The sequence below is a fragment of the Papaver somniferum genome, chromosome 10, assembly GCF_003573695.1.
Source record: "Papaver somniferum cultivar HN1 chromosome 10, ASM357369v1, whole genome shotgun sequence".
Taxonomy (NCBI): domain Eukaryota; kingdom Viridiplantae; phylum Streptophyta; class Magnoliopsida; order Ranunculales; family Papaveraceae; genus Papaver; species Papaver somniferum.
In genome coordinates this window covers 5279456-5303020 of record NC_039367.1, presented here as the reverse complement: position 1 = coordinate 5303020, position 23565 = coordinate 5279456, and the positions used below count along the sequence as shown (strand labels likewise).

General features: G+C 35.1%; 1 protein-coding gene across 4 annotated transcripts; it reads right to left on the bottom strand.

The window, feature by feature from the left end:
- Nucleotides 1-17572: 17572 nt before the first annotated feature.
- On the bottom strand, nt 17573-21999 carry LOC113318860. Of its 4 annotated transcripts, none has more exons than XM_026567136.1 (14): nt 21564-21999; nt 21357-21473; nt 20869-20967; nt 20656-20780; nt 20347-20502; nt 20085-20238; nt 19874-19977; nt 19290-19627; nt 19163-19212; nt 18899-18926; nt 18546-18602; nt 18423-18472; nt 18148-18175; nt 17573-17904 (listed from the first exon to the last, which is right to left on the bottom strand). In XM_026567136.1, exons 1-14 carry the CDS (start codon nt 21819-21821, stop codon nt 17846-17848), a joined length of 1623 nt encoding a protein of 540 aa, XP_026422921.1. In that variant the 5' UTR covers nt 21822-21999; the 3' UTR covers nt 17573-17845. The 4 variants fall into 4 exon arrangements, with proteins under 4 accessions (XP_026422921.1, XP_026422922.1, XP_026422923.1 ...); XM_026567137.1 differs by having other exon boundaries at nt 20656-20771; XM_026567138.1 differs by having other exon boundaries at nt 20656-20759.
- Nucleotides 22000-23565: the final 1566 nt, after the last annotated feature.

Below are 23565 nucleotides of genomic sequence, written 5' to 3'. Positions count from 1 at the left end.
GTGCTGCCAAGTTTCGAACTCAGATAACTGGTATCATCACCCAATGACTTTACCACTGTACTACAGTGACCCTGGTTAAAACTTATATTAATAATTCTTAATGGTGGTAGTGAAAGAAGCAGTGGGTGGTGGAAACAGTGGTGGAGGTGGTAACATTATTGGTGGTGGAAAAAATAGTGGGCGTGACTGGTTTTTATCGTACGGTGGTGGATGTTAGTGGATAGTAGTGGACAATAATAGTTTTGTGTCTTTACCAAATGGGCCACATTTTATTCTAACAGATGTAGTTGGCTGTTTTTAGCTCAACTGGTAAGATCAAAACAAAAATATTTTAAAGAGGATACTAAATCATATAAGACAATATGATGATGACCGTTGGATCACCCAAATGGGATCCCAGCTATTTATAGTACCCGATCGAATAAATCACGGTTTTTTGTATCAAAATAAAATTGATTACATTTTTAGAATACAAAACAAAGTTTGGACAAGTTAGGCTAGATAAAGAACGATCAATTTATACATGCAGAATATAAATCTACGGCTAAAAATGATCACGTTTAATTAAAATTTAATAATAATTGTTCAATTGATATTTCATAATAAATGTTTTTTTAATTAATCAAATGAATATATTTTTGTTGATATATAGTAAATTTATTTGATATTAACCATATCAGTAAGCATTAATGTGTTGTGATGGTAGGCAATGGTGGGGATAATGGTGGTGGGTATTGGTGAGACTGGTGAAGTGGTGACGGTAATGTGGTGGTGGACGAAGTAGTGGTACTAGGGTGAGAAAAGGGGTTCTAAGATAGGTAAATTAAGCACTAATGGTGGTTTTGATGGTGGGTGGTGGTGGTGGATCGACGGTGGGGATAATGGTAGTGAGTATTGGTGAGACTGGTGGAGAGGTGACGATAATGTGGTGATGGAAGAAGTAGTAGTAGTAGGGTGAGAAAATGTATCCTAGGATAGGTAAATTATTTAGTCACCCTTAGTTAATTTTTCTTTGGTTTGTTTTGTTTTAATTTGATTTTAGTTTTCAAATTACTTTTTTTATTATTTTTTTAAAATTAAAACAATCTTTAAAGGATAGATTTTTCCCAAAAAGAAGATGTTGTGATTTTAAGATTTGCCGAGTAGGGAGCAGGAAGAAAAATGAAACCTATAAAAAAAATTGACCAAACACAAGGCTAAGCATGAATTAATTCTAATCGGTTCAGTTTCTCACATCTCTCTTTATTCCCCTTTTTTGTCATGGTTTCTGTTTCTGTCGTTATTTCTCCTCTACTTCATGGGATTATGCAAGGCTACGCGTGAATTAACTTTAATTGATTCAGTTTCTCACATCTCTTTTTATTTCCCTTTTTTGTCATGATTTCTGTTTTTGTCATTTCTCCTCAACTTCGAGTAATTATGCATGATTGAGAAATAGTTCATGATAGTAGGTAAAGAGACAAGAAAAGAAATGGATCAAGAATTAAATATTATTATAAATTTTAGGAAAATGAATAAACACAAATCTATGTAAATTGGGAATCCAACAATTTATATCAAAGAGAAAAATTAAATTCTGGTGCTAACAGATTTTGCAAGATTAATCTAATTAATTTTAAAGTAATTTTTGGTGTTTTTAGTTTTGTTACAAGTTTGGTGAATGACCTTTGATGATATTTTTTTAAGTAGTGAACGAAGTAATGTTCTATTACCCATAGGATTTCCTCTAACGATTAACTATTTTTGTCCCAAAGGATTGGATGACTTACATACACAATATTGAAAGATTCGAGGATAAGGACATGTTTATTAACCAACTCCTCAAAACATTTAGACCTGGATCGATCGATTCGATTCTTCTCAGACAATTACGACATGTATGAATCGATGGATACATTTGAAACACATATCCTTACCCGTGCCGTTACGACATGGGTTGAGACCTAGTATATGAATATATTAATGAAAAACAAGATATAAGCAAATGGAAAAATATAAGGTGAATCGATATCGAAGTATAAAATAACTTAAAAACAAAAAAGTTAAGATCCTTCTTCAATCGACATTGCAATCACTTTTTTTTATTTCTTTTCTTTAAATCTTCTTATTATCGTCTCTTAGCTTCGATTTAGCTCAGCGTGTTGATGACCTATTGTGAAATAGAGAAAGAAAGAAGGAGACCAAAGTAGAGGGGAAAAGAGATAAAGATTTCTTTTTATACGTGTTTAATACAAGAGACAAGAGATTAGGCCTCTATTTATATAGATAGAAGAAACCCTAATATTAGACACGGGAACATCTTAGTAAATAATTAATGGTTTATAACAGGCCGACCTTGTTATTCTTTTTTTATTGTACTACTAGAGCTATTTTGGGGTATTGCTATGACATTTGCACGAGTGTGGGCTTTAATAAATTTTCTTAATCTACCAGATATACTCCCTCTCTCCCTAAATAGATGACCTATTTAGTTTTAGATTTTGTCCCTAAATAGATGACATATACTAAGCAATGGGATATTTTTTAAAAAGAAAATTTAATTGATTATTATTAATATAAAAAATATGTATAATTTGATAGCGCTAGGTGTTTTAAAATGATTTTCAATTTTTTTTTTTTTTTTGATAAACAAGGAACTTTTTCATTAATGGGATTTCAAGGTTACAATGAGTTTAAGATCGAAAATAAGAGAATACAAAGTAACAGGAACATACCGTAAGAGTACAATACCGAGAAATCCGACAAGAGAAAGAGAAGGATTACCGAAGTAAGACAAATACAAGCATGAATAAGATCCGATTAAATCGGAAGAAAGACATAATTTTGAATAAATTTGTTCACATCCCTCCTCTCTCTCTCCTCTCTCAAATAGTAACTTTCCTCTAATGGAGTAATCTTCCTCAACTGGATTCTCTTGAAAAAGTAAGAAGGGGTAAATAAATATGTGGATCGATCATAACTAAATGGGGGAAGGGACGGAATCAGTGATGGATTTAGGGAGTGTAGGTTATAGGTTTTATATAGTTCATCTTTTATGCTTTTGAGCTTAAAGGGAGGTTTCTTGTCTTCGTTTATGAGCTTGTGAAATTTCAGTAAGGATGTTGTTGAACATCATTAAGATCTATGTCTTAATAACTTTATCTGCTTCTACTTTCTTTTACTTAATTTTTCTGAATCTGTGTGTTTCTTGTCTCTTCTCTAAGGTGGAAGTGTTTCGACAGTCATAACAGACCTTTGGGACCCTGAACTTAATGGGCAGAAAGGTGTTGAACTTTCCCTTTAAGTTGAGAAAGAACATAACAGTTGTGTGTTTCTTTTTAGTTGTTGTGTTTATTGCTGTTGTCTGATTATCTCTAGGATTTCGGTCGGATTTTCTTTTTGATAAAATTAAACCTTTTTGATAACGAGAACATCATCGTAACATCTTTATCTTCCTAATTTTTTAATCTTAATTCATGATATAATGAAATTAAGGTACTGTTCTTCTCTTCTCTAAGGTTGAAATCAATCGACAGTCATCACAGACCTTGGGACCCTGATGCTTTATGGGTGGAAAGGTGTCGATCGTTTCTTTGAGATTGAGAAGAACATCGTAGTAAATTAACCGGGGTATCATGTACGTTTATACCTGCTTATGATTTACGAATCTCTGGCCCTCCATTAGAGGAAGGATAAAAGAGTTGTATTTAAAATTAATTTAGTTTTAACATTTGAAGACCTAATAATCCTTTTAGAATTGGGGAAGTATGAAGGAGTAATAGAAAATCAACTAGAATTGGTAAATTGGGATTAAATCAATCTTAGGGTTGTCTTAGTGTTCCATAATGTGGAAGTTTTTTGAAATTTCTTATTTTAGTTTAGTTAATATGTTTTAATTTGGGTGATTTCATCCCTGGATGTTCTTCATTGTGTTGTTATTCTGGTTCAGTTTGCGTTCCAGTTTAGGTCGGATATCTCTTTTTTTTCAGCCAGTAATAGGGTTGGTTTCAAAAGAAAAATCAAAATTATTTCCAAAATTTAGATGAAACCGATTTTGGTTACATCACAAATCCGATGAAACCGATTTTGGTTTCATCATAAAATAAGATGAAATCCTAATTGGGTTCATCAGAATTCAACTAAAAGAAAAATTCAACAAGGATCTTATGTTGCAGTTGTCTCGGATACAACAACATCACAACAACACAGATCCATGCTCTATGCTACAAACACATATTATCAACTGCCAGCACCACCACTGCCGACCACCGCCGACCACTACCGACTAAAACCAACAACATCGCCAACACCCGCCGACGACCACCACCACCACTGACCAAAAATTAGATGAAACCATAATTGGTTTCATCAGAATTCATCAGTAGCTGCACTTTATTTAAGCTTCATTTCCTCTCTAGTTTACATCATCATCTCTTGTAACACAGCTCTACATAAAAACAGCTCTACTTTCAGGAAAAACCCAGCTGCACTATCCACCTTCAATTGCTTCAACTCCAGCTGCACTATCCACCAGGCCCTATTCTTTGCATCTTAACCCGCACTTCCAATTCCAACCCTATAATCCACAACTCCACAATACTTTCCTGCTTTTCCTAGAATTCATCTATTTGTGAATCTTCTCAATCATTCATTCAAGCCAACATCATTGTATCAACAACCTCATTCTATTCTTTCAACCATCAGGCCATCAATTCAATTTATTTCTTTCTTCAGTCACAGCCTTTGTCCATCAAACCAACACTGCCATCTTCTATTCCATTTCCTTGTCTGCAACACAGACCAACACCATTTCAGTCGCCTGCAAAACCCATTTGCATATACCACCTGCAGCTGCTCAGGTAACCTGCAATTCATTCATATACAACACCAATTGCATTTCAAACTCAGGACACTTCCACCTGCATCTCTTTGCTGCCTCAAAAACCTGTTAACAATCACACAGCAGCCACAAACTCATTGCACAACATCCACAACTTACTCATTGCAACATCTCATATTCAAGCTTCTGCCATTCTCCAACTCCATTGTACCAAAACCATCTCTAAATCCTCCATCAACTGAATCTTCTCTATGACAAACTCTATCCAAGAGCCTAACCCATAGCACCATCAGTTCACATACATCACATAATTCTTCAGTTATAGAAACCCCCACTTCAATTCAATCATCATCCTCTTCCATACTTCGATTTCAGGAAAAACCTGTTCATAAATTCATCACAACAAGACCTCGATTTCATATCAAATTCGTCGTGGTAGCAGCAACTGGTTCTGCAACTTCATCATCACCACCAGCTACAACTTCAGTTCTTCTACTTCTTCCTTGTAAGCCTTCTCTCAACCATAAATTCCTCCAATCCCCATCTTTTTCTCCATTCATCTCAGATATCTACAGGAGCAGCAGAAACCAAACCCTAACTAATTTACATCATCAGAACCTCAATTTAACCAGCAACAACCTAATTCACATCTTCACATCAATCTAACTCAACTCTGAGTTTCAATTTCTGAATCAACCCCAGACGAGATGCAGATCCAATTTCTTGCAATCTCAGATTCAACCCATCTTAAATATGTTTCAAATCCATCATATTTATCTTACCCTTTTCACATCTCCCAATTCTCGATCTATTTCTCGATCAACAACAACGAGATTTACTCTCAATTTCAGGTGATAAAACAGCGGCATTTGCTGCTTCTTCTTTTCTCAGTTTTAGGGAAATGAATGAACTAATGATTGAGAGAAAACGTCTCTCGAATTCTTCATCTCTTGAATCAGCGTCGTTCTTTTCTTCTTCTTCATCTCTGTCTCGATCTAATTTCAGGTGATAACAGCGGCAGCTGCTGCTTCTTCCTTTTGGGGTTTTAGGGACTTGAAATGAACGATTGAGAAAAGAATTTCTCGATTTAGATCTCTCGGCTTTAATAACAACAACCGTTTCTCAATGAACAAACTAAATTTACAGGGAATTACAGGGAAGTGGTGTGTCGGGGGAGAATAAAATTGTTGTTGGTGTTCGTGGAGATCCATTGTTGCTGCTGGTGATGATGGTGGTGGGATAAGGAGTATGAAGAAAAAAGAAACCAGAGAAGAAGAAGAAGAAAAGATGAAAAGGTACATTTGGGTTTTTTTAAAATAAAAAAAGTTAAATTTGCTCATTATCATTTGACTTGGGGTTTTTGTCCCAGTTTTGTTTGAAACGGTTTTTATTTGGTAGAAATAATATGACCGGTTTTTTTTTATCACTAGTTTGTTCACCTAGGGGTTTTGTCACTAGTTTTGTTTTCAAAAATTTCAAAAGAAAAGTCAAATTTGTTTACTCTCTGGGTCCTATTCATCCTTGTCGTTTTGACGACGTCGTTTAATGATGTAGTGAAAAACTCTATCAAAGTTTTTATGTGGTTCTAAGAGCGTCCACAGTGGTGCGAGCATAACTAAAGACCAAAGACTAAAAAAAAAGATCAAATTTGGGTTTAGTCCGTCCTGTGGCGTAGCGGGTGACGAGTAAATTTGGTCGCGCGTTGATATAAAGTCCGCTTCATCGTCCAGCGTAGATAAAGATTACGCCTGGCATGGGGCGTTGATAAAGATAACGACTGGTATGGGGCATTGATAAAGATAACGCCTGTATGGGGCGTGAACTATAGAAACGCCTGGTGTGTGGGACGGAGATTATACGTTCGCCCGGGTTCAAAAAAAAAAAAAAAAAAAAATGGGGCGTTGATAAAGACAACGCCCCAAGCAAAGTTTTCAAAACTTTGTGAAGGTGGGATCATGACTATAATAAGAGTCTCTAATTGAATTTTTCTTAATCTTAAGAAGTTTTGACATCATTCTCTGTAATTTAGGATGGGTCTACTTACTAAAAAAAATGCCAGATTTATTGAAATTTATCATCTGTCCTGAGGCTAAACTAAAAGTTTCTATGATATTTAAGTTATTCTTACAGCTTTTTAAATCTGCTTTAGTAAATAAGAGGCAGTCATCTGCGAAAAAAAGATGCGACACAGGTGGGCTATATCTAGAAATTTTTGTTTCATGGACTAATTTTTCCTTCTCTTTAGCTAGAAAAATCCTAGAGAAAACCTCCATACAAATTAAAAACAGGTAAGGAGACAATGGATCTCCTTGCCTCAAACTCCTAGTTGGTTTGAAAAATTACCATGGGATACCATTTAACAACACAACAATAGAAGAGGTGGAAATACATTGATTAGTAAGTTGGCACCATTCACTACTAAAACCTAATGCTAGCATTGCTCTATTCAAGAAATTCCAATTTACCCTATCAATTGCTTTTGACGTATCTATCTTAATCCCAAGCCCTCCTATTTTAGATTTCTTTTTCTGAAGTGAATAAATTACTTCATGTGCAACTATGATGTTGTCATAAACTTGTCTTCCAGACAAGAAGGCTGACTGAAACGGAGAAATGATTTTATCCAAAAAAAAATTTCATTTTATTTGCTAACAACTTAGATAGGATTTTATAAAGTGTATTACATAATCCTATAGGTCTAAAATCACTAGGATCCGTTGGATTCTTAATATTATGAATAAGGAAAAGAAAAGTTTAGTTTAAATTAGGATGTAAAGTTTTTGACACAAAAAATTCTTGAATACAACTGACAATCTTAGAACCTACTAGGTTCCAATTGTGTTTATAAAAACTTACTAGAAAAACGTCTAGACCTGGCGACTTATTCGGTTTCATCGACTTAACTACTTCCCAAATTTCCTCTTTGGAAGGGATTTCCATCAAACTAGAATTATCCTGTTCATTTATGCCTATCGTCAAATGTTTAAAATTTTTATTATCATCTCTAATAGGAGTGGCAGAAAAGAGATCCACAAAATAATCTTTTAGTACTACCTTAATCTCATTTTTATCTACTTTGACCTCCCCATCAGGAGCTAGTATGCAATCTATATTATTCATTTTTCTTCTTTTAAATGTTTTTATATGAAAATATTTTGTATTCCTCTCTCCTAGATTGGAAATATTATCTCTAGATATTTGTTTAGCTATCTCTTCTTCTGTATCATAAAGTTTTTCTAAATGATTAAGTTTTTCATTTATTTTTGATTGAACAATAGGAGAGAAGCTCTGTTTGTTCAGCTTTTCAATATCAGACAATAAATTCCTAATCTTCTTAGTTGGTAGCCCAAAAACGGATTTCTTCCACAATAGTAATTGTACACCTAGCAAGTCTAAATTATTAACCAAAGCTTCAGCATGATCACTATCGGAAGAATTCCAATTAGAATGAATAAGATCAATGCAACTTTGCTCTTTGAGCCAAGTATCAAAAAATTTAAACGTAAAAAGAAGATTTTGACTAGAGCCACCGTCTAACAATAACATCAGAGGACAATGATATGATCCCACGGGATCTAAGATCTTGAGGATGGAATTTGGGAATCTAGAAGTCCATTCCACATTTGCTATTCCTCTATCTAGCCTTTCCTGAATGTTATTTGGAACACCTCTGTGATTATTCCAAGTAAAGTTACTTCCTGTAAAATCTATGTCTTCTAAGGCAGACTGTTCTAAGAGTCTTTTAAAGGGCCCAGCTTCACTTTCAATAAAAGGGAGTCCCCCTTTTTCTCAGTTTGATTAAAATCACCCAAAACAGTCCGTGCCATTTTCTTATGGTTAACTCTAGTTGAGATTTCCTCTATAAACTTCCAAGAATCTATTTTACTTGGTTTATATGGACTTCCATAAAACCCAATAAATAACCATTCTTGCTCAGCAAAATTGGTTTTGATTAAAATGTTTATCATATGATTATTTGAGTGAACTATTTTAAAATGAAAACCGTCAATCCAAGGTATAGCTAAACCACCTGTCGTACCCACTATACGCACGAGATCTACGAAAAACATATTAGGGAAATCAACTAAAATTTTCCTTAAAACTGATCTTTTAGATTTTATTTCGGATAGGAAAACAAAATTAGGTTTTTCATTATTGACCAAAAAATTTAGATTTTTTTTTACCACATCCCTGGGTATTCCAGACAATGAATTTCATGGTGAAAATGACAAGAGAAAAATACCAAAAAACAGAAATCCAGAGAGTAAAAGATGAAAGAATTCAAGCAATTTCCCGATTAGAAGAGCATATGAATCAGGGCAGACAATAATAAAAAAATTCAAAGAAGAAAGAGAAATTTTCAGAATTTGTGTACCTGGATTTCCTTGATTTTTTCAGTTGGGGCAGCATAAATAAGCAAATCGACCATGTGAAATTTGGAGGGGAGAAACTAGATCAGACTCCGAGGAGGATTCAACTATTCAACTTTAATGAACTAAAGTTAATTTAACCTATATCATCTATTCTTCTAATTTCATTAAGGATCCTTCAGCAAGATTCTCCTAACCCGAGAATTATGGATTTTCTTCTTCAAAAAGATACCAAAGAACAAATAACGCTGCACTCTCTATATAAATTTTAGATGAATATTGAAAAATTAAACCCACAGAAGAACGACCGCCAAATGAATATAGCCAATACAAAAGAAACACACTCAAAGAAACTAGAGTTCCAAACGAAGAGAAGGTGGAAAGGGGGACCACGAAGAAGACATTTAATAGAAATGTTCAAGAGATGAACCAAACAAGCCTTAACTTTGGTTTTTATTAGAAGGCATAAAAAATTGTTTCTTAAACAACTACCACGAAACATGTGGGTACGAACACTTAGAGCAATTGCAGTGGACGACTAAACCCAAATTTGGTATCAAGTGGGCTGGCGTAGTGGGACGGACCATCGATCAAAATTTGATCAAAGAGTAAAACTCGGACCAAATTTAGTCGACGATTAAGACCAAATCCAAATATAGTCGGGCGTTTATATAATGTCCACCTACCCGACGGGCGTTGGTATAATGTCCGCCTGTAGCCGCGCGTTTGTAAAGTTAACGCCTGATGCAGGGTGTTGGTATAATGTCCGCCTGGATGGGGCGTTGGTATAATGTCCGCCTGGATGGGGCGTTGGTATAATGTCCGCCTGGATGGGGCGTACGTAAAGTTAACGCCGGACACCCAGGCGGATGAGTAAAATTCTTTCACAGGCGAGTAAAGTAATACTCAATAAATCTATTTTATCGAGTCTCCCTTTTTTTTTCAAATGGGTTGTTTCATTATTCCTAAAAAGATAATAAAAAGGATAAATGCGATTCAAAGGGATTTCTGGTGCGGGAAAGATTCTAACGCTAGGGGTCATTATCCTATGGCTTGGGATTTCCTCTGTAATTCAACATCTGTAGGAGGTATGGGTTTCAAAGAGGCGGGAAAAATGAATAAGGCTATGGTAGCAAAGATAGCATGGAGGTTGGTCTCACAACCAGAATCTTGGTTAGATAAGTTGTTAAAGTCTAAGTATTATAGGAATAAATCCATTTTTGGCTTGAAAAAAAAGAAAAATTCAAATGCATCTTGGATTTGGAAAGGCATTTTGCAAGGTGTGTCTTTTATAGAAAACCACATCTGTTGGGAAGTAGGGGATGGTCAGTCTATTAGTCTTTGGAATGATAGATGGATTCCTGATTTAGAATTCCCTTTAGGTCACTATTGTCTCAACACAAACCCATTGTTGACACTTGTATCAGACTTGATTGACCCTGATACTTATAAGTGAAACCAACTCACAATTTCTGCTACTTTCCCTCATGTTATTGCCCAGAAAATTCTAAACATCAACCTGTTTAGCTCTCTGGAAGACGGTTCAGAAAAAGATAAAATTAGATGGTTATTAACCAATAATAGAGTTTTTACAGTTAAGTCTTTTTATGATAATCTTAATATGCTCGTAGCTCCATCCGAGGCAACACACACTTTTTGGAAGTCCTTTTGGAAAATTAACATCTCTCAAAGAATTAAAATATATTCGTGGAAATGCTTAAATGATTCCCTACCTGTCAGACATAAGATTGGTTCTTTAGATCAAACTTGTGTTTTCTGTGATTCTGAAATTGAAACTTTGTCTCATTTGTTCTTTGAGTGTTCTTTCGCCAAGTCTTTGTGGATGCTACCTCCTATGGCTGGTAGGTGTCCTGACTTGGGAATTGGAACTCCTTTTATAGATTATTTTAATGTTTAGATGAGTGTTACAGGTAATTCAATTGACATACACTCGGCCGCTACAAAATGTTGGTTGATATGGAAAGAGAGGTGTTGCAGAATATTTGAAGATAAATCTACTTCTTCTTTGAGCATTAGCCTTGCTGTTCTGAGACACTTAAAATTTTGGAAACCGACAAAGGATGCAAATATGAATAAAGCTAATGTTTCACATCAAATTGAGAAAACAAATTGTTATTGGAATCCTCCATTAGCAAACCAGTCTAAGATCAATTTTGATGCTGCTTGGGTTTCAAAATCCTTGATTTCGGGTTTTGGTCTAATCTTAAGGAACTGTGCAGGGAACAGTCAAGGAGCAAAATCAGGATTCTTCAGAGCAACATGTCCAGGAAAGGCAGAGGCATTAGCTCTTTTGCAGGGAGATAAATGGGCTAAAGAGATGAATTTAAAAGATTTCTGGATGGAAGGGGATTGCGAGAGAATTTTGGCTTTTATGCAAGGGAAGAACAACTTAGTCAAATGGCAGAATGAATCGATTCTCAAAGAGGCAATGCTCATTTTATCTGGTTGTGATAATTTTTTGGGTTTTATCTACACACCAAGGGATAGTAACCAGGCTGCATATAAGTTGGCAAAAGAGGCTTTCAAATCGTCTCTTCATCAAAGTTGGAGTCTAACCATGCCAAATTTTCTTTCGGAAATTTTAATTTTAGATAAAATAAATTGTAGGTCGATGGCTTTGTCAAGTTCAGTTTTAGAAAATTATGTTTTTTTGGAGGAAGAATACTTGTTGGCAGGTTGCAACATTAGGGTGTCAACCGCCTTGATGGGAACAATCACCAATATTTAATATTTTCCTTTTTCTTAGGGCCAGTCTGTTGATTCCTAATGTTCTGTTTTCTCTTTCAATATATAACCAATTCACAAAAAAAAAAAAAAATCGGAAGAAGGATGGTTTTTCTCGGAATTAAATTCCAACCATTTAGTTTGTTTTTCTTCTTTAGAAAGAAATACTCCCAAAGTAGGAGTGATTTGCTCAAATATCTTATAACTAGTGATGAAGCTTCCGTCGTCAAAAAGATCACCTATGGAGATTCCGTCACGGGATAAGTTGATGATGAAAATTCCGATTAAGATTGGGAAAATTTATAAAGTACCCCTGTTTTTTTTGGGTCGTTTTTTTCTTGCCCCCGGTATTTACAAAATTTTAAAAATGCCCCCAAAGTGATAAAAACGGGAAGGCGTCACACTAGTTAGTCAAATCTGTTTTACCCGGTCAAAAAAATGTTTCAAAGTTACCAAACGATCCTTATCTTAAACCTAAAGAGATAGAGAGAGAGAGAAAAAAAACTCATTTAGCTTTCGTTCTCTTTCGTTCAGAGAAGAGAAAATGGGAGACTGAAGACTCTGTGTATCCTTTTCAATCTTCAGTCAATTCCCTTTTAGTTTTTGACCTTTAGAAATCAATAGAACAAAAACTCATCTTCTCGATGGAGGCAAAGCAGAAGGTCATGTCCAGGTAACATTTTACAAACCCTAAATTTGTTTTTTTGTTTAGATCTGTACTTGCATGCTCTGTTAAAGTGTTTTCAATGCTTTTTCTTTTATAAAGTGCTTTGATATGTCACTGTTTCCATGATTACTTCTGTTTTTTCTCTGTTGTCTATGAAGAATCGAATCTTAAAAGTTAGGATTTTCAAAATATATAAATATTAGTACCCATATCTTTTTGTCCATAAACAAACCCATAAAAAGACACGCAATTTGGTTCCCCTGTTCTTTTTGTCGATCTTTTTTCTGTTCTTTTTTATTCTTCTATCTTCTTCTCTTATTTTCTTCTTATTTTCTTCGCCTCTGACGATTCTGTGAGGATTATGAGATTGAGATATCAGTCGCAGGGGAAATTCGATTTAGGTGATGATTAAGGAAAAAATTGGAGCCAGGTTTAGTTGATTGAAATAAGGGTATTTGTTCAATTGATAATCTGAAGTGGTTTGATGTAAACTGAGAAGCTAGGGTTGCTACAGCGGATGAAATTGAAGATGAAAAAGATGATCTTTGAGGAGAATAGAATATGGGTTGACACAAATTAGGTTGAGAGGATGTAAAATTGATATGTACACTGATTAATGTTGTATGATATGTAAAATTGATGTGTAAATTGATATGGATGAATGTTAGGATAGCACAATTTAGTGAGATTTTGCTTGTAATGTGAGTTTTTGTTGCACCTTGATGGTATGTTTTAATGTGTGTGTTGAGAACTGACCTTGTGTGTTGTATGTTTCAGTGGCAACATTGATAAGGGGAAAGTGAAGTTTAGAGACATTAGCTGCTACTGTATTGAGAGTAAAATTGAATTTGTGTTGAAAAATATAGATAGAGACAAAGTCAGTCTCAAGGTATTTGAGTAAATGGTTCACCGAAGGTTGTGTCTTGAAGATATAGATATTGTTAGCTTGTTATGGGTGTTAGAGAATGGAAATCCTTGGAAATTAAAGAATGATCATTTCTTTTTCTGGTTTTGGGAGAAAGCTAAAGTAAATGGCAAAGGTTGTATAGAGTTGGTTATTAGGATTGATATGCAATGGGGTATGGATAATGAGCAGTCAGTGATGAGCACACTAAAGAAAACAGTTGTATCAAAGTCACCTGCAGTGAGAAGAAGCCCAAGATTTGAAGATGTTGAGAAGAAAAAAAGTGTTGCTGTTCATACTGCTAAGAAGTTTGGGATGGAATGTTCACAAGGTGCTCAGCTAAGTGTTGTTGGTGACAATTCAAGAGGAAGCTCAAGTAGTAAACCAGTTGTAGTTGATGATGAACCAGTTGTAGTTGATGATGAACCATTTGTGGAAGATGTGGAACCACCAGTAGAAGAAGATGATATGTTTGATCCAGAATATTGGATTAACAAATGTAAAGAAAATGATGATTTTGTGTTTCAACTTGAGAACCTTGAAGTGGATGAGTTCATCCTGTAGAAGACCCAGAAGCTGCAGCTGCTTATATTACTGATGAAGACACTGAAGATGACGAAGATGATACCGACACAGATGAAGGTATTAATATTTGTACCTTTATTTTCTGGTTTTGTACTTTTGTACCTCAATAATTATTGTTGTACTAACACTTCAATGTTACAGATAGTGATGATTCAAGTCATGATGGTACACAAATTAATGACCAAGGTACTTGCAAATACTATTATTGTTGGTACATTTTTAATGTATTTGTTTTGTTGTAGTTGTAGTATTAATAACACACAGTTTTCTTTGTTATATTGTTTAGGTGATGATGATAAAGACCCTGAGTGGTACAAAAAATGGAGAGAAGATAATCCAGATGTAGATGATGTTGATGATGAAATTTGTGAGTTGTTTGATGATGGAGATGAAGTTCAACCAGTGGATCCTTCACAGATGGTTGTAGGTACAACATTTCCTGATAAATTATCATACAAAAATCATCTTAAGCATTTCTGTGTATTGAATGAATGTGAGTATAAGGTTGAAAAGAGTGACAAACAAAGACTTAGGGTTTGGTGTGCCAATAGGTTTAACCATAGAGGAACTGTTGTGTGTAAATGGTTTATTTTTGCTTCTAAACTACCAAAACAGTCTACATTTATGGTTAGGCAGATGAAGTTGAAGCACAAGTGTAAGGGAAGTAAGGATAGTCGAAATAAAACTGCAGACCCTTTATTTGTAGCTGACATTGTAATGGATAAGATGAAGAATAGCTCAATGAAAGTAATACCAAAACCTAGACAAATTTGTAATGATTTCGAAAAGTCTCACCTCATTAAAATTTCTTACCAAACTGCATGGAAGGCTAGGAATTTAGTATTAGAAAAACTACATGGGAGTTATGAAGACAGTTTTAAAGATATTCCACAGTTTTGTAAGATGGTGACTCATACCAACCCTGGCTCAGTGGCAAACTTCTCATATTGCCATACTGACATGAGGTTTGAGTCAGTGACCATCAGTTTTGATGAAGCTATAAAAGGATGGCAGGAAGGGTGTAGATCAATTGTTGGGCTTGATGCTTGCCATCTGAATGGTAAATGTGGTGGTGTGTTGATGGCTGCAACATGATTAGATGGTCAAAATGGATTGGTAACATTAGGAATCGGGGTTTACAGCTCTGAGACAATTGAGAATTGGATAATGTTTCTCACTGACTTGAGAGATAAACTTAATGCACATCCAAAGCCTCTGACCTTCATTTCAGACAGGCATAAAGAGATACTTGAAGGTGTTCAAGCTGTGTTCCCAGAAGCACATCACAGATATTTTTGGAGGTTTGTTTACATTTTTTATACATTATAACTACTTTGAACTGAAATATTTTAGTGTGAGATCTGACTTAATTCTTGTTTCTGATTTCAGGCACTTATATTCGAATTTCAAGAAACATTACAAGGGACAAAAACTGTATGCCTCACTATGGAATGCAGCAAAATGTTACAAAATCAAGCATTTCCAGGTAAATATGTTACTTATATATCATGTAACGTTGTATGTTCTTTTGTTATGTATCTTATATTTGTATCATATATGTAGAAACACATGGAACAGATACGACAGGAAAATCCCTTGGCTGTGAAGTACTTAGAAGATGTTGAGTCTTGGTCTAGGGCTTTCTTTGACGACACTAGTAAATGTGGACACCTAAACAATAAATTTAGTGAGTCCTTCAATTCCATGGAAAAAAATCTTAGGGACAAACCAATCTGTAAACTATTAGACCTTTATAATCAGATGGTTATTGGTCTTTTTCACAAGAGAAGGACAGAGAGTGTAACATGGAATCTTAAAAAATTGGTTCCAAAAGCAATGAAATTGATTAGGAAGATGTTAAAGTTAGTTGGTGCATTTGATGTTCTACCATCTGTTTTGGGAAAATTATATGAGGTTACAAATGTAGGTAGCAAAGCAGTTTTTGTTGTTAACTTGGAAACAAAACAATGTAGTTGTCTTCAATGGCAAATGAGAGGTTTTGTTTGCCAGCATGCAGTTTGCTGTTTGAAGTCATTGAGACCAGATTGGACAAAGTAAGTTAACTTTAATATTTCTTGTTTGTAAACTTTAACATTTAAGTTATTTCTTTACTAACCATTTACGTGCTTATGTATTGGCAGGTACTGCTCTAAGTATTATACTGTTGCTGCATACAGGGCCACATATGCACCAGCTATTGCTCCATTTACTGGAAAAGATGACTGGCCTGAGGTACAAATTTGAATAATGCATTTTAACCAGTTATTTGTGCAATATTTGAAATTAATTTGCATTGTTTCCTTTAGGGTTCTCTTTTTATGTGTTACTTTGTTGTTCTTTAGTTGGAGGAACATGAAAAGATAGAGTTGCAACCTGCTCTCAAGATCAGGAAAACAGGAAGACCAAGAGTTAAGAGAAGGAGAGCATGGGATGAACCTAAAACACAGAGCATGACTTATTCTTGTGGCATTTGTGGTTCAAATGGTCATAACATATCAACATGTGCAGGTGGTGATGTTGGTCAGAATCCTAAGGCAAAGAGGCCAAGAACTCAAGTAGATGGTGCTACCTTCACCAGTAGTCAAACACCTGCACCCATTTCTGCAAAAAGTAAAGCTAAGAAAAACAAGACAAGTTGGAAGGGGGAATCATCTCAAGCATCTGCTGCAGCTCCATCTACTACAAAGAACCAGAAAATGACTCAGGCGTTCTCAAGTGTTGGATATGTCCAACAAACAGTGAAGCAGAATTTTACAAAGACAAAGAAGTACACCAAGACAAAGTGATGATAATCTGCAGCAGTTTACTTATGTCTTGTTGAATTGCAGTTTCCTTTTGAATGTTTTTGGATGAAAACTCTCAGTGATTCAGTTTCATCAGGCTTCTATAAATGAAGTACTTTCACAATCAGGTCTTCTACATGTATGAATGTTTATCACAACAGTGAGTTGAGTCACTGAGTCGACTGTGTCGGATTCCAACCTGTTCAAATCAGAGGGGCTTTTAAGACTTTATGTAGGTGCCACGTGGAGCTTAACAACTTTAACTTTCTGTTTAACGTTTTATTCAAAAAAATGTCAAACTTGGGATACTTTAGAAAATTTGTAAAAAACGGGGGTACTTTTGAAGTGTAAATTTAAACACAGGGGGTACTTTATAAATTTTCCCATGAAGATTCCGTCATCACAACCAAGATGAAGATTTCGTCGTTGGAGAGCTTAGAGAGCATCACTATTGATCTTAAAACCCAACCCAATAACCAGGAATCGCCATTAAAGCGAAGATAAACTTCAAAAGAGTAGATAAAACCACCAAAATGGTGTAGATAAGTAGAAAACATAATAAAAAACCAAACTAATCTATTAACTAACCTAAAAAAGCAAGGAAAAATGAAGAAATCTACTCAGATCTAGTCCAAAAATGGACTAAATCTGAACAGATAAGGGTTGTTTTTTATGGTTTTGTTGGAGGAGGAGAAGGAGTGAGAGAAAGGAGAGAGAAATTTTGCTTCTCCCATAATTTTCAATGATATAAACTTTACGTATATCCATCGTATAGTTTGAGAGAGAAATCATTTCTAAACTAGACAAGTAATTATCCATAAGGGCATAATTATAAAAAATATTTAAAAACTCTCTTCTCCTTGCTTTAAGAATTGTGCAAATTTGAACTAGGTCATAAACATTTACATGCTCATCTCTGCCAGCGAGCCAAGAATAAACTATATTATCCGTTAAACCGGGGCTGGCTAGTGGTTACAACGCCAAAACATCCCCAATTTCCCCGATAACTTCCTTTACTTTTGTCAACATCTCTGGCAAGGAAGATAAAAATAATAATCAGCCCAGTATCATTTCATACCAAAGAAATATGAAACCACAAAGGTATGGTGATATGAAGCAAAGTGTTAGAGCTTTTATAGTTGACAGGTTAACAGTCATCCTAGGGAAGATGAAGTCATCACGATTCTGGTGATTAGGAAATCATTATAGAATGGAAATTCAAGTAACTGATCAGCCTGAAGTGACATAAAAGAAAAGCTGCAGAAATTGCATACCATGGAAAGAAGCATCGGACATATATTTCTGCAACAAAATTACCAACACAAAGAAAAGGAAAACGAAAGATGTTAGGCAACAGTTATATTATAATCAGTGTTAATTCTCATTGGACTTGGTTGCATTGGTATTGCTGTGTAGGAGTTATGTGGTGTGAAGATAAAGTTTAATATTGATTGACAAGTTATACATCTTCAGACACTTCCATGTTATGAAAAAATATAATCTTAGAAAGGTTAAAAGTACTTCGATATAAAAAAGTTCAAAATAATACCATGATTTGAGACTTGATATCAATTTCCTCAGGAACTGATAGTTGTTTCTCTACAAAAGCACGTGACCTCAATCAGTGCATAAGAAATATTAGGAGCGATGAATCTAAATTGCAAATCTCTACCTTGTTCAGAATCACCTCCTATTTTGTTGACAACTTCCTTTACTTTTATCAACATCTCTGGAAGAAAAAAGAAGAAAATATAACTAGCCCAGCATCGTTTCAGACGGAAAAAAATATGAAACAACAAAGACACTAGGCAATGCACATGAAATAGTTCAGTCTGAAGAAAAACGTGGTGAGGATACATAGCAAATGTTTTTAGCACCTTTATCGATAATGATTCACAGTCATCCTAGGAAAGATGAAGTCAATCACCAATTCTGGTAACTAAAAGAAATTCATATAAACTTGTGTTCCACGAAACTGGTCAGCCTGAACTGATATAAAAGAAAAGCTACACGAAGATAACTTACCATGGAAAGAAGAATCTAACAGGTATTTCTGCAACAACATTACCAACAGAAGAAGGAACAGGAAAGATGTTAGGCAACAGTTATAATCAAACTGAAACAACTGGACTATGAGTTCCATTGGTATTGCTATGCAGTACTTTTGTGACAAAAAGAAAAGGTCAACATTAGTTAAAAAGAGCCATTCATTGCAATAAGACTTCATTCACTGCCAAGTTACCAATAAGTTCTTAGTACTTAGAAACCTGAAACAGTAATGAACAATACCGTGACTTGAGACTTGATATCAATTTCCTCGGGAGCAGATAGTTGTTGTACTACAAAATCATGGGATCTCAATCAGGATATGAGATAGAGTAGAAGTGATGCATGTAGAATATAATTTATAACCCACCTTGTTTGGCCTCAGCAGTACAAGTGGTCAATTGTGCGGTGAAGCTGATGGGAAAGGATCTACAGTAGTGAAAGTCTTGACTAAGTGATTGTTCTTGGGAGCATTTGGTTTGCTCAAAGTTGTTACTTATAGCAGGTTGCAGCTTAGGAGAAACAGCAACTGGTGAAATCCTAGGACTATAAGTTGCAACTTGTGGCATCTCCAGTAAATAAGTGGAATCTGGTGGCAGCTCAGAAGTGTCTGCAGCAACTGGTGCCGGCTTCGGCGAACAAGTTGCATATAGTGGCTTTTTAGAAGCCTCGGCAGGACGCATATTCAGAAGGCTCACTTCATCCATTCTGCAGAGAGAATACGATAGTTCAACCGTGATAAGATTATTTACCAAATTACCATTACTATTCGAGCACAAGCTAAGAAACAAAGACGGTAAAATTGATATTTTCAACTTTAGTAGCAGCTACTTCTTTATAATCATCCCCCTTCTTAGTTTTACACCCTTTCCAAATTGATTTTTGAAACATCTTAAGAATTGTTACATCTTGAGAAGATAAAGACCAGTATACGGTTCCGGAGTTTATTATTACCTGTAACAAGGTCCATTTGAACAGACTAACTGAAACAAAGATGAGAGTTCTGTCTGTAATTCTGACTCTGAATTGCTAATCTCCATCCTATCCATCAACCTCTCCTGACATGTGAACAGAACAGGTTCATTAGAATTAAAAGACGAAATATTGTAGAAATACAAGTGACGATTGTGCAGCTACAAGCCTAAAAGAATATTCGAACGGGAACCTGTTCTACACGCTTCTTCGGAAGAGACTCGTCTGTGTCGAGTGGGAGGGTTATCTCATTAATTTTAAGTAAGAAGGTATTGAAGCCCAAAATAAGGTTTCTATGTCCTTTGAACAAATCCTTCACCAAAGCTAAAACTCCTGTTGTGTCAATCCTGGAACCAATAAAGAAACAGGAATGAAAATGTTGCTATAAATGTGTCCCTAGGACACCCACAAAAAGCGTCATTAAGATATTCAAACAAGTTTACAAATGAACAAACCTTTGAGCCTTGAAATCTTGCAAGACTTTAAGGAACTCGTCGTATTTACCGTTCCTATCCTGAAACATGTCCTTTACATCCTGGAGATAGGCTAATGCATTGCAGGTTGTTACTGTTTCTGTTCCTACTCCAACAGAACTCTGAAGTGATCCGGGGCTGTTAACCAACACGGAATAAAAAAACAAGTTTCAGTGCAACTCCAACAAAGATGAGATTCAAATATTTTTTTAAGCCTATGCTGAGACATTTTGACAACTGACAGTTCTTAGAAGGTAAAGATCATTTAAAGGCTCTTGAGCTTCTTTTTACCAATAAGGATGTTCATTTGAAGAGCCAAACTCTAATGGATATGAGATTTCTGGCTGTAAACCAGTTTCCAAATTTCCAATCTCCATCTCATCGGTAAAACTCTTCTGACAAGAGAACTGAACATACTGATTAGAAGAAAATCCAGAAAGACTGTAAATATATACAAGTGATGATGGTACAACTACGAGCCTAGATAAATATTCACATCCAAACCTGTTCTATAATTGCAAGTGGTGATGGTTGCACTTTTATGAAATCCATGAACGCTTGAGCATCACTTACTGCCACAAATCGCATGGCAAACTTCTGAATCTGCAAAACCCCAAATAATAGCATTTGAAATGAAGTGTATGAAACATAACAAGTAAAATAAAATGATAAATTAACATAGAAGCAGAAATACACCAACAGTCGAAACATCAAAATGTCATGATTTTTGGGTTCTCCACAATCAGCACTTTCAAAGTTTTGAAATGAAACATTAAGCCAACACATTTTCCAATACAATACAAAGTTGGAAACCCCAAATTGGGTCCGTCCGTTGCCCACTTATGCACCCCAAATTCAGAAAACTGAATATGTGATGGATCCTCAACATTAGAGTAACATGAACACAATTACGTACCACCGAAAACAAGTATCCAGCAAAGAATATTAAAAACATGTCAAACTTATGTCGCAAAAGGATTATAGATGCTTGCCTGATTATGTCTGTCTGTGTAATTTGCAAAAATAACTCTACTTCCCATGGGAAGGCATTGAGCGCTCTCTGACACCTGTAGCCATACAAGATTCAAATTGCACACATAGTGTTGTTCCTGTATCAATCGAACCACACCGGTGAGCCAGAATTTGAACAAAAAAAAATAATCCAATTATGTATATACAGGAAATTGTTTGAGACTTACAAGAACATAATCTTTAAGACAAACGGCGAGGATTTGTTCAGGATTTGAAGGATCGTATGTGAGTTTTAAAGAAACAAGTGAAGATGAAGAGATCCAAGTTCCACGACTAATTTTTCTACGTTTAGGTTTTAGATTTGTTGAAGTTGATGATAAAGATTTTGGGTAATGGAAGAACCGACAAAACTCAACAGCCCATTCATACTTAATCTCTTGCATTTCTGAACTCTGATTTTCTACTGACAACGGATTTCCTTCCATCTCCTTCTCTAAAACTTTCTCACTTGATTTTGGTACTGTTATTATCTGAAGAATAAGAATTTAAACGGGGTATTGTTGTAAGGATTTTAAATCATTTTAAAGTGGACTAAAACGAGAGTATTATTACTTAGGGGTAATCTTAGTCATTTACAGGTTGGAACCAGAAAGTTTCTGCTAGTTTCTCACTCTCTTCGCGTGTAACATCTCTCCTTGTTGTTATATATGAATTACCCGATAAGATTTTTTTAAAATTGTTGAGTTTTCATAATTTTATATATATTTTAAGATTTTCTTTTATTTATTTTATCGAATTCTAATTTTGAAATTTTTATTTTTAGATTTTTTTTTATCGTTTTACTATTTTTGTTTTAAAATGTCAAACAAACATCATTTATGTTAACTTACTACTGGATAGCGTGTCGAACAAACACAATTTGAGTTAACCCAGGACAGGATCGGATTTCAGACAAACATCACTTAAACTGACCGTGTTAAGGTTATCATAAATTAAATTAAATTAACCTATACTAGAATATGGTATCCTAGTTTCCTGGTTGCCAAACTCGTCCTTGCTGTCTTGTTGTACCATAAGTTTTCATTCATAAAAAATGTTAAGTTTATTTCTATTATACTAGTATAACACGCACGCACGATGCGCTTGCCGAGATTGATATATAGCAAAACATGATTCTCTAGTAATTGATTTACTTCGTTTTTTGTTTCTTCTACTGTCAGTACCAATGGCTTCCGGTTTCCGAGATTCATATATATAAGAAAACACAATACTATTAGTCTTGTATGTTGATATAGTTAACATAGCAAGTAAAACAGTATCGACAGTTAACATAATTATGACGACTAAAGCAAATAGAAAATGTGAATATCAAACCAATCTATCAAACCAAAGCAACAACGGGTGGTAATGGAATGACTGGTTCGAGTGATTAAAAATGTGGATGAGTGGTGGTGTATAGCAGTAAATTTCTTCAAGCAGCTGAATCCTTACAATAAATTTTCAGTTGGCCATCCGTACTCCATCTGAGATTGTTATATAGTGCACGTAATGATGTGCAACTGCACTTCCTTCTTAATGTCTTTTTATCTTACCTTCTGGATGTTCCAGTTGTTGACGTTTAGCCTGCTCGATGAGCCTTGGGCTTATACGGGGTCTGGATCTAGAAGCATCCATTTGTACTTTGTGTTCAAATAAAATCCTAGTCCCTTAAACAAAAGTGAAACTGCCTCCTTTCTTCACCTGGTTGTTTTCTGCAGTGACCTGAATCTCAATATGCAACAAAGTTTTTGCGAGGAGAGGAACACAAATGAAGCAGTGACGACAACCTCTGCACAAAATATATTCCTAACCACATTTAAATATCCTTAGTTTATATATACGTCAAATGTAAAAGCCATAAAATAAGTTGTTAAGTTTTACGATAATCTAGAGCTTAGAGTTTCCTTGGACACACCTAACTTGTTTAACATAAACATGTGTGATTATTCCCCAGACTTCTGTACACCACAGTTCCACATGACAATATTTTACCCTCCCCAATTAGATGTATAGGCATGTAATTCCATTGTTTCATTTCCAAACAGAAATCCAACTGTGTAAACTCATTGACTATACAAATTGGTTACATTTTCTTTCAGGCATTTCTTCAAACAATGAATGTTAAAATACATGGTTCACAAATTAGCAATGTGAATGGCTTCCTGAAAGGGAGGTTTTGTTTTTCTTTGA

Excerpts from the sequence above, each read along its gene's own strand:
- LOC113318860 (XM_026567136.1), bottom strand. The coding sequence starts at position 21,821 with ATGGAAGGAAATCCGTTGTCAGTAGAAAATCAGAGTTCAGAAATGCAA. Across the intron at positions 20,239-20,346 it reads CAAGATTTCAAGGCTCAAAG|GATTGACACAACAGGAGTTT; the intron begins GTTTGTTCATTT and ends TATTGGTTCCAG. Across the intron at positions 18,927-19,162 it reads ATATCAAGTCTCAAGTCACG|AAATACCTGTTAGATTCTTC; the intron begins GTATTGTTCATT and ends ATGTTGTTGCAG.